At 52.5% G+C, this 16,028-nt stretch overlaps 6 protein-coding genes across 6 annotated transcripts; 4 read left to right on the forward strand and 2 right to left on the reverse strand.

Annotated features, from left to right (window-relative positions):
• Nucleotides 1-1,420: 1,420 nt before the first annotated feature.
• On the forward strand, nucleotides 1,421-2,932 carry PpBr36_00848 (uncharacterized protein; the record flags this gene model as incomplete). Its single annotated transcript, XM_029888038.1, has 2 exons — nucleotides 1,421-1,598; nucleotides 1,659-2,932. 2 exons carry the CDS (start codon nucleotides 1,421-1,423, stop codon nucleotides 2,930-2,932), a joined length of 1,452 nt encoding a protein of 483 aa, XP_029751436.1.
• A 1,325-nt stretch (nucleotides 2,933-4,257) lies between these two features.
• Nucleotides 4,258-4,425, forward strand: PpBr36_00849 (uncharacterized protein; the record flags this gene model as incomplete). Its single annotated transcript, XM_029888039.1, has 1 exon — nucleotides 4,258-4,425. One exon carries the CDS (start codon nucleotides 4,258-4,260, stop codon nucleotides 4,423-4,425), a length of 168 nt encoding a protein of 55 aa, XP_029751437.1.
• Nucleotides 4,426-5,013: 588 nt separating this feature from the next.
• Nucleotides 5,014-9,583, forward strand: PpBr36_00850 (uncharacterized protein; the record flags this gene model as incomplete). Its single annotated transcript, XM_029888040.1, has 5 exons — nucleotides 5,014-6,817; nucleotides 6,896-7,237; nucleotides 7,314-7,549; nucleotides 7,635-7,737; nucleotides 7,836-9,583. 5 exons carry the CDS (start codon nucleotides 5,014-5,016, stop codon nucleotides 9,581-9,583), a joined length of 4,233 nt encoding a protein of 1,410 aa, XP_029752527.1.
• A 1,140-nt stretch (nucleotides 9,584-10,723) lies between these two features.
• Nucleotides 10,724-11,668, reverse strand: PpBr36_00851 (uncharacterized protein; the record flags this gene model as incomplete). The annotated part of the gene is made up of 1 exon (XM_029888041.1): nucleotides 10,724-11,668. One exon carries the CDS (start codon nucleotides 11,666-11,668, stop codon nucleotides 10,724-10,726), a length of 945 nt encoding a protein of 314 aa, XP_029752526.1.
• Nucleotides 11,669-13,419: 1,751 nt separating this feature from the next.
• On the forward strand, nucleotides 13,420-14,229 carry PpBr36_00852 (uncharacterized protein; the record flags this gene model as incomplete). The annotated part of the gene is made up of 1 exon (XM_029888042.1): nucleotides 13,420-14,229. The coding sequence occupies one exon, from the start codon at nucleotides 13,420-13,422 to the stop codon at nucleotides 14,227-14,229; it is 810 nt and encodes a 269-aa protein (XP_029752529.1).
• Nucleotides 14,230-14,546: 317 nt separating this feature from the next.
• On the reverse strand, nucleotides 14,547-15,836 carry PpBr36_00853 (uncharacterized protein; the record flags this gene model as incomplete). Its single annotated transcript, XM_029888043.1, has 2 exons — nucleotides 14,547-15,600; nucleotides 15,811-15,836. The coding sequence occupies 2 exons, from the start codon at nucleotides 15,834-15,836 to the stop codon at nucleotides 14,547-14,549; spliced, it is 1,080 nt and encodes a 359-aa protein (XP_029752528.1).
• Between the last annotated feature and the right edge of the window lie 192 nt (nucleotides 15,837-16,028).

Consider the following 16,028-nt stretch of genomic DNA (forward strand, 5'->3'; position numbering starts at 1 on the left):
ACCCAAGACGAAGTAGGTGGAAATCAAACGCTTGAGCTTGAGACATGGGCTGCTCAGTTTCCATACAGAACACCAGAACTCGAGCTCACAAGTACCTATGCAAAGAGTTCATCTCGACAAGATGGACACTGTTGACAGCAAACGCCGTGCGGGAATAAGCAAGCCCAAAGGTGGGGTGTGTTACTACGAAAGGTTCCGGGCTCGGAAAGCGACAACGGGGCAAGGATAAGCGGCTGAGATGACTGTGCATCGTTATTGACCGCCGCCGTCCAGGCAGCACAAGGATGAAAAGTTCCAGACAGTTTCGACGATGCTGGTAAAAACTCGCATCTTTCGCATGTGATTTAACAACACAATCTCGTGTTTTGACCTAGACGATTGTCATTGATTCATTGTTGTCCGTCGCAACCATCGCCGACTTGGTCACACAATGCTTTCGGGGAGCTTTCAAGTCGGCGATCGGTTGATATCGCTGGGGGTTTCACTGCAACTAACAGTCAGAATTTCGCCAATGAGGCCAGGAGATCCCAGAGGATTGGAGTAAATTTGGTGGTGGTCAAAGTGCTGACTAGTCACGTCCAGTCCCGACGGCAAAGCCTTCCCACTGGTCCAGGGCCAGCAAGGCCAGGTCTAGAGAACTTCTCGAAGCTGGTGGCATACTGCAACTTCGCTAAACGGACCATAAAAAAAACACTCGAGAAAGCTCATCGACGTTCTAATACCGCATGCCGCAAGAGAAAGCATTGATTCAGCTTTGCAAAGAGCCCCAAATTCTTTCGATCCATCTCGTGCGAAATCAAGATGTATTGCCTTGCTGCGTACCTTCCCAGGCAGTTGGTTGAGATGGATGGGTTGGAGTAAGCAACCCACCTACCAAAAGCCCAAAGCTAGGAGCTTGGGCCGTTTCTTCAGATGCCTCCACCTATTGTCAATAACTCCGCTGCTCCGGTACCCTGCTGGGACCAGCCCAGTAAGCCAGCCACATCACACAGAAACCCTCATCAGTTCTCTTGATCGAAGGTAGTGGGTCTGCAGCCAGCCTGGTGGAGTGGGTCATTTCTCTTGCATTTCTGTCTGTGATTAGATGCGAAACAATGAGAAAAGTGCCCTTCCTTAATCGGCCACCTTTGGTCGCGCCTCCAATTATTATATGGACAACAAAGCTCTGTTCGCGGATGCGGACCATGATTCTGTTAGCAGGTAGTCATTATGGACATGGCTGTTTATCACAGTCAAGCGCATGCTCATTTTATCGAAGGTAGCCAGAGGCCCCCAGGTTAAACCGCCTCGGCAGTCGCCTACTTTTGCCCCCTTCGCTTCTTGTTCAGGCCCATCAGCGCTGCTGAGTTTCCCGCCACTGCCGTGATTTGTCCAAGGTAACATACACGACAACTATCAGATTCATTTCTCGGCTCTCAGGATGGCCGAACACGATGCGTTTTTTGGATCCTACTCCCACCTGAAAACCCTTTCTCGGCAAGAGGATGCCCTACATACTCTCAAACGGCTTGCGTCGATGGTCAAGCCGATCATGCGGGCGCGAGGATGGCGCGTTAGACAACTTGCAGAGTTCTACCCAGACCAACAGAACCTACTTGGTAAGCTTAAAACGATCAGATATTCGATTCTATCGCTGCAAGTTGCTGACAAGGTGGCAGGACTGAACGTCAACCGCACTCACAAGATCCTCGTCCGCCTACGATATCCCGGCGATGTCAACCAGTTCCTTCCTTTCGAGGAAGTTACCGATACTCTACTTCACGAACTGGCACACATCGTCCATGGCCCTCACGACACCAAGTTTCATGCACTCTGGGACCAGCTTCGGGATGAACACGAAGGCCTCCTAAGATCCGGTTACACAGGCGATGGCTTCCTCTCAGTCGGCCACAAGCTAGGAGGCAGGCGCATACCCATGGATGAGGCGCGCCGTATAGCTCGGGTAGCAGCAGAAAAGCGCAGGGCGGAGCGTGGAGATGTTGGGCGGAGATTAGGGGGAAAGGCGCCGAGGCCCGGAGAGAACATTCGAGAGATAATTGCGAATGCAGCTGGGAGGAGACAGGCATCCCTGCAAGGCTGCGGCAATGCCAAACACGACGAGGGCGAAATCCGGCAAATTGAGGAGGCAGCAACTCGAAACGGGTTCAGAACGAAGGCTGAAGAAGACAAGGCAAACGAGGATGCTATCGCTCAGGCATTGTGGGAGCTAGTGCAGGAAGACAAAAAGGCTCGACTGGGTGCCTCCTTTGTGCCGCCCAAAGGTGTCAATGATGACCTGGTGGGCACCTATGGGACGATGACCGACGACAAATCCAGGCGTGCAGGAAGCGATTCTCTCAAGAGAGTAGGCGCAAGTCCTGATCTGAGTGACGGTCCTCCTCTGAAGCGGTCGGCAGCCTCGGGCAGTATGAGTGCGACTGTTAAATGGACATGCACAGCCTGCACTTTGATTAACGCTCCTGGCAACATACGATGCGAGATTTGTGAACATCCACGCCCGAATGAGGCGGGTGCAGCAAGATTTCCTGTATTAACCTCTAAGCAAGCCAAAAAGCCGGAGATCATTGACTTGACAACAAGCCCAAAGAGAAGTGCAAAGCCTTTCAAAAAAACAGTATCGGACGGTGTAAACAGCGCGGCGCGTTCACGCGAGAAGAAACCGGCGCCATTCTGGTGTTGTCGACATTGCGATACTCGCATGGAGCGCAAGTGGTGGACTTGCTCAAAATGCGGCAAAATGAAAGATGCCGAAAGCTCTCAGGGTCAAGCCGAAAAGCCCGACAGCGGTGGAGTTTATTCACAAGAAGGGACTTACGTGCCGCAAACACCTCGGCCCGCCCAAGATTGCTGGAACTGTCTGAACTGCAAAACACGAATGGATAGCAGATGGTGGATCTGTTCAACATGCGGTAAGATGAAGGAAAGTTCGTGAGACAGGCAATGCTCTATGAGTTATGACGATGCTGTGCCGCGTTGTGGTGTTGGTGTTAATTGATGACATAGAAATGGCACGACAATGGGTTACGTTGGGTGAAATTCCTAGGGATTGATTGAATATGTTACACGACGTTTGATGCCGATCTTCACAAAAAAAGGTCATAATGCGACGAAGCCGCGGGAGCGTAGACATAGCTGTAGATTGATTGTGCGGTTCCATGCAGATATTTTGCAAATCTAGACGGGTCCATATGTGAATGACGTTGAGGGAATTTTGTGACACGCGATACGTCACCGTACCGCCCGCCCCTGATGGCGGCATGTGGGCTGCCGCCACTGAACTTGGCAACGATCGATCGACTCCGGCTTTTACAGTGCATATCGACTTAGTTGACCATGGCATTTTACATTTGGGCATTATGGGAACTAGGCACTCTGTCCTCGTCCTGACCACCTGAAATGTTCAGGGTCTTCAGTCCCGCCGGCAGATTGACATACCTGTGGATACATTGGCTTGGATTTCAGGGTCCGTTCCAGATCAACGGAGATGAATAATCATGTAGAATGAAAACAGATGGGTGTACACCTACTCTGCCAAGTCTGCCTTAGGTTTCCAACTACTCTTCCAAGGTGAGAACATGGTGTGGGTACCGATGGACAGCTAGGTAGTTAAGTTTAGGATGGAGGGAGCAATGACAGCCCGAATCGTTCGTCCCTTGTCGCAGAGGTTGAGTCAAGTCTCTTTCTTGTTCGTACTACCGCACTGCATCATGAGGTGAGGCTCGGGGATGGAGCTTTTTGAAACGACCAACGACACGAAAGCTGATGAATGATTGGGTTCTCCAAAACGCATGGGCGAGCGTCGCATGGAAAAAGTCGATTGGGCATTCATTTACCATGTTGAGCTGAATTTCCCCGGCGGCCGGCAAATGTTGAGGTGAAGAGGGGGGAAACCCGAGAAAAATGACGACATTGTGCCCCGGACTCCACTGTTTTGGTGGCCATTTTACGTTGCATTTTTCCTATGTCGGGACAGAAGCCACCTTCAGTAGGCGCTATGGGAACCAGCCGCAGCAAAGAAAGCCCTTGCGCATGGGTTGCTCTAGTAGCGGTTCACCGTAGACCCGCCCAAAGCTCTGGTTCGACCCAATGAGCAAGGGCTAAATGCCAAGCTTAATGGGCGGGTAGGTGCCATACGCCAGAGGTTTGGGGTGAGAAAACCCGCAGCCATCAGACGAATGCATGTCCGTTTTGGGCTTGCCACTTTCAGCGGTTTTTTTTTTCTCTACACACACGTACGATGCGATCCATGCGCAGCTGATGGATCCAACGTGTGCTCGCTACCCTACCTTGCATTCGATGGTATTGATTCTACTCAGAGCTCTGCCATCGGCGCCCCCCAATTCCTCTCGATGTGAACATTTGCCCCAGGCTTCGGCCCAGTCTAGAACTAGCAAGCCCATTTTTCAAAGACACCTTCTGGACTAGCCTTTTTCCAGCCCGCCTACTCAATAGCCGACTACCTAATGTGTACCTACCCCAAGCTAGCCTAGACCGGACATCAGCTGCCCTTTCTCAGATTGATTCTCCTCACCCTCCCACTTCACATCTTTTCGAATTGTGAATGTTTATCCGCCCGACCTCCAGCTCTTGTCTTCTTACCACATCTGAACCACTCGCAGAAGCAAAAATAGCTGTCGTCCTCATAGAAACATTCTTGAAAGCCTTCCGTGGGTTGCTAACAGCACGCCAAAGTTCTACGCGAGCAGTGCGACAGACCCTGCGACAACGCTGCGATAGGTTGCTATCCCAGCGCATCCCGGCTTGGCTTTGCACTTGACGCCCAATTTGCCTGGCGGTGCCAAAACCGCGGGACAATCTAGATCACAGAGCTCGGGACATCCAAACTTCTCTCAACATCTGGCTATCCATGACTTGGCGGCGCGAGAACCGATGATGCTTCATGAACTTCGGGACCTGGATTAGCTTTCGATTTCGAACCTATCTAGGCTTTCCTCCCAGAGCTCAGGAATCACTCTCTTATATCCATGCGGGTGGCTCACCGGCTCCGGCGTTATGGTCTCCCGAGATGCATCTACCGCAGGTGATGCTGCTTCCGAGATGAATCATCTAGGATCAACAAAACATCCCGAATATGAAAATGGCAGATCTGGACCTGACACCGGTCCGTATTACTCGAGCAAAACCTCTGCTACAGAACACTACCAGCCCAATACAGAATCAATCTTCGCCTCTCAGCACGATGACCAACCCAATCTATCGAGCTCGGTGTCGGGCTTCAACAATGAACCAGGAGACGACATTCCACCCCCAAGAAGTCCCCTGACCCTCTCGTTGCCATATGTCACCTCGGCTGACCTGGCATTCGCGGCCTTGCACTACTTACCGCTACCTGTCGTGGTGCTCAACAGTCTCAAAACTGTTGTTTTAGCCAACGAAGCCATGGGAAAACTTCTGGGATTCGATGCTGACGGGCCGGCGGCGATGACTGTGCAGGAAAGACTCAAAGGGCGGACTATCTCGCAGGTCGGCATCGATTTGCTTCAGGACGGAAAGGTGGCACGGCTCAAGTGGGATAACTTCCTGGATCTGGTGGCGGACAACGTGAGCTTGGGTCCCACCATTCGGCCTACTGATAGCGCAGACGGATCGTCGACGCCAACCTGGGCCTCAGAGAACGCAGATGCGAAGCATACGCCTCATCCACAAACTTGCGTCGACGTCATTATCTCCAAGGACGATGTCGGCAAACCAAAAGCGACCTGGCCTCACCGAGTTTCCAAATCCAATCCTGAGCTTTACACTTACGCCAAGATGCTGATATCGGTTTGGGAAATCGACGGGCAGACGTACTTCACTCTGACCTTTACCAACACAGAAAGCAAGGTAGATTTATCGACTCGCCACAAAAAGTCGGTCGCTCAACCTGGTATGATTGAGGACGCAAAATCAAGATCAGTATATGCCACACACTCTTCGTCTACGGGAACATCCAGCATCGAATCGCCCACAAGTTCTCATAGTATTCTAACTCAACCGTTGAGCCTCGGCTCATCGCCTTTTCCTCCATTTGGGCCTCCAAATTCCAGCTCAAGTCAGAATGGTCCTTCGCTTCTTACCAAGCTCCTGACAATGAAGGATGCAGCGCTGGATAATTCCAAAATGCCGATTCTTGCCATGTGGAAAGATGGCTCTGCATCTTTTCCGAATAAGGCGGCCAGGTCCATGTTTCGGACTGACCAGCCTGAAGCCAGTGAGGGAGATGCGCTCCTAAGGCGTTGGGACGTCTACGATGAAGATTTTACCCAGGCTCTGGAGCCTCAAGATTACCCCATCTCAGTGCTGCTGCGCACAGAAACGCCTTTCACAGGGATCCGAATAGGCATGTATAACGAAGACGGCCAAAAGGTTGTGTTCGATGTACTCGGTGAGGCGATCAGAGACGAACAAACCGGCGAGTTTCTAGCAGGAGTCATCTACTGCCGAGACGTCTCTCCGATGAAACAAATCATCAACAATATGAAGGAGCTGGAAGATGAGAGGTTCAGGCTGATCTGTGATACTATGCCTCAACTTGTTTGGACAACTACTCCTGATGGCCGCCATGATTTTTACAACGAACGATGGTACAGATACACAGGCTTGACCAAGGCTGACTCTCTTGGGCTCGGCTGGAAACATCCTTTTCATCCTGACGATATGCCCGAAGCAGAAAGGAGGTGGGCCAGGTCGCTTGCAACCGGACAGCCTTACGACGTAGAATACCGATGCCAAAGCAAAGAAGGCGAATGGCGTTGGATGCTGGGACGTGCTCTCCCACTAAGGGATCCGGTAACCAAGGAAATCAAAAAGTGGTTTGGTGAGCTCTGCACCCTCTGATAAGTTCTTTCTCCTCGGTTTCTGACTTTGCTTTTTTTTCTTTTTTCCTTCAATGCAGGCACCTGCACTGATGTGCACGAGAGTATACAGGCGAAAGTAACCGCAGAGCGTTTAAGAGAGCAGCTCTTGACTGTCATCACACATGCTCATGTTACAATATTCACCGTCGACAACGATCGTAACGTCACTATGCTAGAGGGAGCTTTGCGCTGGGACGCGACTGGGGAGAACTACAGAGACCTCAAGGGTGACTCAAAGTGGTATGTGGGGCGGAACATGTATGAGGTCTTCAACACTTTGAATTCTCATTTGGAAGACGGCGAACGTCCACGGTTTTTGGAGCCTATCGAGGCCATTTTGGCCGGCAAGTCAACAGAAGATATCCAAGAACATGGATTTGGTATGCATCCGCCCCCTCACGCCCTCTGTTCCTTCCACATGTTTTCATCCCCGCAGACGGCTGACTGGAACTACAGATGGTCGATGGTATCGGACGCGCTTCATTCCGGTCAGCGCCAAGCTGAAAACTGCCGAGGGATTCTCTAACAATGCAGGGTCAATCGAAGGCGTTATCGGCGTCATCTTTGATGTTACCGAATTGAGGGCTCGCGAAATGGACCTGGTTGAGCAGGCCAAGGAAAGGCGCCAACTGGTTGCCAACGAGGCTGCTGCAAAGGAGGCCAGCCGCCTGAAGAGTCAATTCCTGGCGAATGTGAGAATGCATTGCCACTGCGCCGCTGCATACTGCTGCATAAGGTTACAAGTCGAATTTAGCAGGCTAACTCGAGCGTTATTAGATGTCTCATGAGATTCGCACACCCATCACTGGTGTTATTGGAATGTCGGAGCTGCTCTTAGATCTCGAGCTGGGGGATGAGGAGCGAGAATATGGCGAAAACAGTGAGTTGTGTCTACTGCAACAAGCCCAGGACTTCCAGGGCTTGCACACAACCGTAGCGACGTGGCCTTTTACTGTGTCGTACTAACCAACCCTGCAGTATATCGATCTGCGAACGCTCTCCTAGCGGTCATCAATGACATTCTCGACTTCTCAAAGGTAGAGTCGGGTCATTTGGACATTGAGGAAGTCCAGTTCTCGCTCTCCGTCATAGTTGGTGATGTCAACAAGATGCTGAGCTTTGCTGCTGAGCGTAAGAACTTGGACTTCCAATCCGAAATTGCTCCGGACATTGAGGAAGACCTTGTTGTCCTGGGGGATCCCGGGCGAGTTCGACAGATCATTACGAACCTCTTGACAAACAGTATCAAGTTCACAAAACAAGGTCATGTAAGGTTTTCGGTTGTGAAAGAGAGGGAAACGCCGGATATAATCGAAATCAAGTTTGTGGTGGAAGACACTGGCATAGGCATAGATGCTCAGGTGCGGTCGCGTCTGTTCCAGCCCTTCAGCCAAGGCGACGCATCCACGGCCCGCAGATTTGGTGGTACTGGGTTGGGGCTTACCATTAGCAAAAACCTTCTCGAGCTGATGAAGGGCCGGATGACGCTTGAGTCCACCGAGGGCCGAGGCACGACAGCGACATTTTGGATTCCTTTCAACAGACCCCCCAACGGCAATTATGAGGGAAATCTCGTTCACATCGACTCGATTCCTGACCGTCTACAGTCGGACATAAGTGTATCCTGCAACAGTTTAGGCGAGTCGGAGCAGATTTCAACGGCTGCAACCAAAGGGCAAGCCGACAGCAGGTCAAGCACTCCGAACGGAAACAAGTCCGCCTCATCTTTGCGTCGTAAACCATCGATAGCTTTGGGGCCGGCGTCTCCGGTCTTGGCCGATCTCAGCATGGCTGATCGGGCTGCGATGCACGTGTTGTTGGTGGAAGACAATTTGATCATCCAGCAGATCGCGATCAAAAACATAAAGAAGCTTGGATTCAATGTCGGCGCCGTGTGGAATGGCAAGGAAGCTCTGGCATACCTTGAAGCAGCCCAAGGCGGAAAGCATCCCAAGCCGGATATAATATTGATGGATGTTCAGATGCCGGTTCTTGATGGTTATCGAACCGTCCACTTGCTCAGAAATCATTCGCCATACAAGGCGTACGTCAACGACGTGCCAATTGTGGCGATGACGGCGTCGGCGATTCAAGGAGACAGGGAAAAGTGTATGCAGGCAGGCATGGATGATTATCTCGCCAAACCTGTCAAGAGCAAACTTTTGGAGAAAATGTTGGTACGATGGACGAAGGACAGGAGAAAACTACCGGAAATGACAGCAGGGCTATCCTGCTCGAGTTCCGATTGTGGCGCTTCCGACGGGAGCCTGGGCACCTTGGAGTCGCCCGCGTTGCCCCCAATAACATCGGATATCGCCGATTCCTTGCTGCTCCGGAGGCCCAAAGCGAACCAGCAGTCAGCCGTGTTACCTGAGAATACCCGCAAGGATAACGGCAACGGTGGAGAGGTGCCGGATTTGCCAACGCCAACGCCTGCACAAGAAGGTCCGCAGAGTTCAGGCTTCCGCTTGCTCAGCAATGAAAGTGAAGGAGGCAAGCTTCAGAAGCCCTTGAGGATAATGGAGGCCAGCGAACGTGCCATGCACTCACGAGACGACAAGCTTGTCAACGCCGCAGAAGACGAATTTTCGAGACCCTCACCATCATATAGCCTCGAAGCGCCGCTAGGTATGGGCAGTGGATTCCTGACCGAGGAAAACATGGGCCGACTAGGGCTACAGGAGGCTTTGAAGCAGCAGAAAGCTTCAGGACCGGGAGAGAGGTGACAAGCTAAACCCAGAGGGAGGTAGTTTATATACCAGCTACGGGGCACATTTCATCACGAGAGCAATAGTTATCGGTTCGATTTCGATAGCCAGGCGCTCCGGTTTTCCACGGTACATTGGGGCGGCATTATTGATCAAATATCATTCGTACGCATTTGCAATTGGGTCTGTGTTTCTTTTGGTTCGGCAAGCGATATATATGTCCTATTGGATTCTTTAAAGCCAGTTTGTTCCAGCGTCGCCGTTGCAATGAAGTATAGAGGAAGGATCGAGGACAAATCCCTTTCGAGTTCTCTGGGGAAAGACTAGATTAATGCTTATCTTTATAGCCGCAGTAATATTAGACATGACATAGCATCATGGGGAAAGGCTTCTCGATGAATTTCAATATCTTAGGACTCCGGTCATGCTATGGCTGCTGAAAGGGGGAGTATTTACAAAAAAAAGTCTTTCTCTTTCTCTTGTCAGATTTCTCACTTAGTCTAGTGATTCAGGCGCTGTCCAACTGTAGTCCGAGTGAAGACCGATAACAGCAAAACATGACAGGGAGGGAAACGAAATGAAAGGTTGAATGCAGCAGACGCAAGCCAGAAAGCAATCGTTCACAGCTTGTTATCGAGCGTGCTTGGGAAGGGAAAACAAGAAGAAGAAAAAAAGAAGAAGAGGGCAATAAAGGGGGTATCCGTGAAGAGACGCATAGCAGTTAAATGGTGTAGAACGGGGGTGAGCATGATGTTGAATGTAAAACGCAGAAAAAGAGGTTCCATTTCTTTGCGATGATCGATCTGCCGTTATATCGTTGAAGTCGCATGGCGTGGCGATCTGTTTGGGTCGTTTGTGGTCATCGTGGGCGTAACACATTAGACGTTGAACGTGAATGTGGTCGTAGTATAAAGTCTTGGTTAGCGGGGCAGAAAACCATAAAAAAAAAAAAAAAGCCTGCTGGGGTTTAAGACTTGAGCGTGTCACTTGGGTCAAGGTAGCGTGGAATGAAAGATGACATGTAGAATCCCAGGGGGGAGTAATAAGGGGAAGAACGCCGGGCGCCAGGTGATGCCTAATGCTTTCGTGAAAGTGTGATGGAATACCAAAGTAAGGTAGGTTGAGTGACGCGGAATCAGGCTAGAAAAATCCAAGGCCTCAGGGTGACATGCTCCTGGCCATCGCGTTCTCGATGCTCATATGACGCTTGTGCATCAAAGGTGATCGCTGCAGCTCCTGAACCACGCCGGCCCAGCCCCGGCGATGAGCACCGCCGTTACCTCCTGGACCGTCTTCGTCGTTAGTCTCTGTGTGGTGACCCATGGCCTGAGTGGTGATGCGCCGCAGCGGAGGCCTGCGCTTGATGGCTTCGCGGATCGACACGCCGAGCGCGGGGAAGTTCGGGGGCGGTTCTTGGATTGGGCTGGGCGTCTCCGTCAGCGGAGAGGCAAGTTGCGCGCGGCCTTGAGGCGGTGTCTGGTCGGGACTGATGATGCCGAGACCGGAGGGCTTTTCAGGATCGCGCTGCATCGGCGACGTCATCGGGTTCTTTTGCGCCCGCTCGGCCGCGGCGCTGGTCGTGGAGGCGACGATGCTCATGTACATGACCAGGAACCGCATTCTGAGCATGTCCAGACGGCGCACTCGCTCCGACAGCTCGGCGCGGCGCGCAGACCAGAGGAGGCGAGCGGGGAGGCGCAGGCGCGGGGTGGTCGAGACGACATTATTGCCGGCAGCACCGAGTTTGGTGTCGCTGGCGGCCGGGGTGACTTCGTCCACGGCCGGGACGAGGCCGCCGTGGCCTGCGACGAGCAGGAGCCCGTTCAGGTCCTCGCGCAGGTCATCACCGGCCTTCTGGATGTCGCGCAGCAGGCGACCCAGACGGAGCTTGTCCTCAAGGCGGGGGACGCGGCTAAGGTCGCGATCGTAGGATTCGTTCTCCTCCACAGACGAGTCGAGGGCGTCTAGAAAGGCCGAGACCTCTGTCGGCGCGGAGCGGTATGCGGAAGTGTAGCGAGTGACGATCTGGCCGAGCACCAAGACCGAGAGTAGGAGGGCGGTCAGGACTAGGAGAAGGGCCCACTGGCGACCCAAGTCGGACATGGTTCTTTGATTTCCGGGCCACACTTTGCCACCGCGTGCTGAAGTTTTATTTATTTCAAAATGAGTAGTAGATATTTATATCAGTCAGGAGGGGTTGGTCTATATTTGCGCGATCTCCGTCTCATCGTCTTTGCTTTTCTCAGTATTCTCTGTTCGGCGTTTCCCTTGTCTGTTACTCGCTTTCGGCGCACTGAAGCCTAGCAGTATGATCGGGATGGATGCGAATATGCGTGTAATGTGATGCAAGTTGTGGGAAAATAAGTGCGGTAGGAGTGTTACTCTGTGTGTGCAGCGAGAAGGGAAAGCATATGACGGAATAGGGCCTTAAGGTCTTGTCTCACTGGCTGACGACCATGGTGTGGAATAATAGAGTGGCCGGGAATTAATGGCATGTGTGAGGGGGGGGAGAAGCATTCAATGCAGCCAGCCAATGCCAGCTCCGCTTCTCAACAAGAAGCCAACCAGCTGATTTGATATGGTAAATGATGCGCACTTGCAGTATAGGCAAGCCCCAGCATCCTGCAGCAGACCGCTTCCAACAGGATCCATCCGTCACTCGAGTGCCCGCTTTTGCTTGTTCGATGGTAACATGCTAAGAGTCTTGGGCGGTTCGACAGTGGTTCCTGCGCTCACCGCGTTGTCTTGCCATTGGTGATGCGAATTTATCCACCCACCGGATCCAATAAACACCGCCTTTTCGGGATGAATATGGCATGGCGTCTCTGCAGCCGCGCCGCCATTTTCAGTCACATGCAGTGAATGGGTTAGGTTATATGTACTTTTTAGTATAATCGTGCGCGACAGCGAACCAGACTACGGGAGTTATAAGGCAGAGGCGGAAACGCCACTTTCTCAAATCGAGCCGGCGAGGGGCAATCGGAAATGGAGGGGAAGGAGGGAGGCTGGCTGGCGAGGTAGATTTAGAATGCGCGCGCATGATGGTTCGCGCCGGGAGCTGTTGAATCCACATGAAATCTCTCCATCGATATCAACCCAATCCCAGCAGCAGCGATCCAGACCCTGCTAGGGCTGCACGGTTTAACCCTGTACCCGTTGCACAAAGCCAGGCCCGTACCTGAAAGTCTTGCCAGCCCAGCCTAGACGCTGTGGGTCACGCAACAAACCCTGCCTCGGTTGAAGTGATCCTCATAAAACCCACACTACAGCGGTTGTTTCTCAACGTGCTAGTACATGGCCTGACGGTTGGATCACGGCGATTGGACAACAACATCGTCCAATTTACAAAGTATGTACCATTGAGTTTGGTGTTCAGAAAACAAAACAACAAGTCATCTCCCAAAAGCCGGTTTTCAAATTCCCAAGGTGCAACCTCATGGCACGCGCGGGCACTACTAGTATTGAATAGTTTTTAGCCTAGTTTTTTTTTTTTTTTTTTTTATCTTTAAATCAATACAACCCACTGATTTTGGGCTGGAGTGCATATGCTGGGTGGACAAAGATGCGTCAACAGTTGCAATTTCACCCAATGGCGCATCACTTTCCAGCTGCTTGTTCCCCACAGACATGACATACTAATACCGATGCTAGATCAACGCGCATCTGCATATGCCTGCCTTTTTAGCTCGAGATCCTGCAAATTATTGCGTTGTATTCTCGCTCAACTTTGAAAGTACGAAAAAAAAAGCGAAAATCAAGAATTGACGCAAAAGCGGACCTATCACCTGCCACCAACAAATCTCACCTCAACTGAACCATCAAGAAAGCCCTAGCTGGCCGGCGCCAAGCTCACGATGGCGGGGTCGCAAACCAAATGTCCTGACCCCTCATCCTACCCCTTCCCCTTGCCAGCGATCCTTACCCACCCCGCCAGCGCGCCACCAACACTCATTACACAAGGCGCCGAGGGCCGCCTGTACAAGACAACATACCTGCGGCCGGATTTGCCGTGCGCTCTCAAGCACCGGCCGTCGAAACCATATCGGCATCCGATCCTGGATGCCCGCCTGACGCGCCAGCGCATCCTCGCCGAGGCGCGCATCCTGTCCAAGTGCAGGCGCGATGGCACTGCCGCTGGCGTGCCGGCTGTGTATGCGCTGGACGAGGCGGCGGGATGGTTGATGCTGGAGTGGATAGAAGGGGTTCCGGTGCGCGTGAGCATCAACGAGTGGCTGAAGCGGAGGTCAAGGTTGGGGACCTCGACCGCGATACAGGAAGACGAGCAACTCGTCAAGCTGATGAGGAAGATGGGTGCCGCAGTGGCGGCTATACATCGCGTTGGCGTAGTGCACGGTGACTTGACCACAAGCAACATGATGCTCCGTCCTCCACTGAACCAGGGCGAGGTGGCCGAGGATAGGCTTCTCGATGGCGACGTGGTTGTGATCGACTTTGGTCTGGCGAGCCAGAGCGTTTCAGACGAGGATAGAGCCGTGGACCTTTATGTTTTGGAGCGAGCATTTGGAAGCACGCACCCCAAGGCTGAGGCTGTCTTTGAGCAAGTCCTCGAGGGATACAAGGAGGGCTTCAAACAAGCAACGCCAGTGCTGAGGAAACTGGAAGACGTGCGGATGAGGGGACGCAAGAGAAGCATGATTGGATGAGATCCGACAACTTGCTCGTCGAGAAAACGCCCCAGGGCTAAACGGGCAATGAAATAAAGAAAAAAAAAAGTACCACGAAGAATCATGAGAACTTGACGCTAGTATATGTCGTGTTGTATTCAAGCCTCAAGAGCACAAAGATTCTAAAAAGCATCGGCATCTCACGAATTTCGGATTCTACATGTCCAATCTCGCTCGTCAGTTCGTGATAAAAGAAGCAAAACAGTACCGCACGCTACCCGTATCCTGAATATGTGCATAATGCAAACAAAAAAGAAGCCCCGAGCAGCAACAGTGGCAGGCCAGCTCTAACCAATTCATGTCTCGCGAAGCTCCGCCCCAGCAAAATAGCCTTTGTTTTCAATGACGCCGCGGTCCCTGACCACTGCGGTGTATTTGATGACCCACTCGGGAGTGATCTCGCCCCTAAGGAGACCACCTTCATATTCCTCATCATCGCCGCCAGACTCTGAAGCAAGTATCCCAGCTCCGCGGATCCCCGGCCCAAGCAGTTCGCGTAGCGTGCCTTGCGGTAGGATATCCGTGCAGTCGCTATGCACCAACAGCTCGATCTTCTGCTCCTTGGCCAGCTTCGCCAGCGGCGGCGGCACGCTACAGCAGTTCTTGACGTTTATCTGGTCTACTGCAGGACGGATTGTGGGCTTCCTAGCCAAGAACCTTGCCAGCTTCTCGCTGCCAAACTCGGAAAGACCGAGTCGCTGGACAAGGCCCTCCTTATGGAGATCCTCGACGATCCGCCACGTCGCTGCCTCCTCCTCATCGTCACCTTGCTCTCCATTCTTCTTGTCGGCCTCCCATTCGCAGTCCTCCTCAAAGGACATGCCAGGGAACGACACTATAAGCAGGTCAACTGCCCGAACACCGAGTTCCCGCAGCACGAGCGACAATGCTTCGCGCGCGTACCGACGACGCGACGCGGTAGGGGCCGTCGGCAGAAAGAACAACTTGGCCGTGATGTCGTACTGTGAAGCCTCCTCCTGAAGCCCTGCCGCGAACCAGTCTATGCGCGGCACATACAGAACCTCCTCCTGCTCGTCTTGTTCTTGCTGCGCCTCCCTCGCAGCGTCGCCATCGCCGGCCTTCCTCTTTAGCGACATCTTCTCCCTGGTCGTCCATATCGAGGCGGGCACCCTACGCCTGCCCCCGTTGATGCCGTTCCCATTGCCATTGCCGTTGCCGTTGGCGATCCCGTTACCGTTCCCGTTGCCGTTGTGCGCCGCCGCTTCGGCCTCGGCGGCGTAATACTCCTGCGCGGCGAGGAAGTTGCTGCGTAGCGAGTTTGTGAGTTCGAGATTCGATCGAAAGGCGCCCGGCTTGCGGATTATGGAGGGACCTCCCGAGACGATGTTCCTGCGTTTTATCCCGCGGGTTTGGGTTAGCGGACGATAAGGAGGAGCACCGCAATCACTGCAACCCACCCACCCCCCCAAAGACAGAAAAGAAAAAACGCAAAATGCGACAAGATGGAAGAAGAAAAAGCTCAGGTGTGACCATGTGGGCACCCACGAACGGCAAGGCGCATCTCGGCGCCGCGCGGGAAGCGGTGCGTGCATAACTTACCCGGTAGATAGGATGAGTTTCGTCATTTTTCGTGAGAAGGTTGCCTTTGCTGTTCTTGCCAACGACGGGGTTTTCGTCTCCTCGGTAGGTCTTGTAGGTAAGCTATTAGGTGACGGAAACCCTTTGCGCAAAGTCGCGGCGCGAGATTTTCATGTAAATATAAGTTGACAAAGATAAAGATTAACTAGTAAAGTTTATTCACATGGGATACATGTGGT

This window comes from Pyricularia pennisetigena, chromosome 2 (genome assembly GCF_004337985.1).
Source record: "Pyricularia pennisetigena strain Br36 chromosome 2, whole genome shotgun sequence".
Lineage (NCBI taxonomy): Eukaryota > Fungi > Ascomycota > Sordariomycetes > Magnaporthales > Pyriculariaceae > Pyricularia > Pyricularia pennisetigena.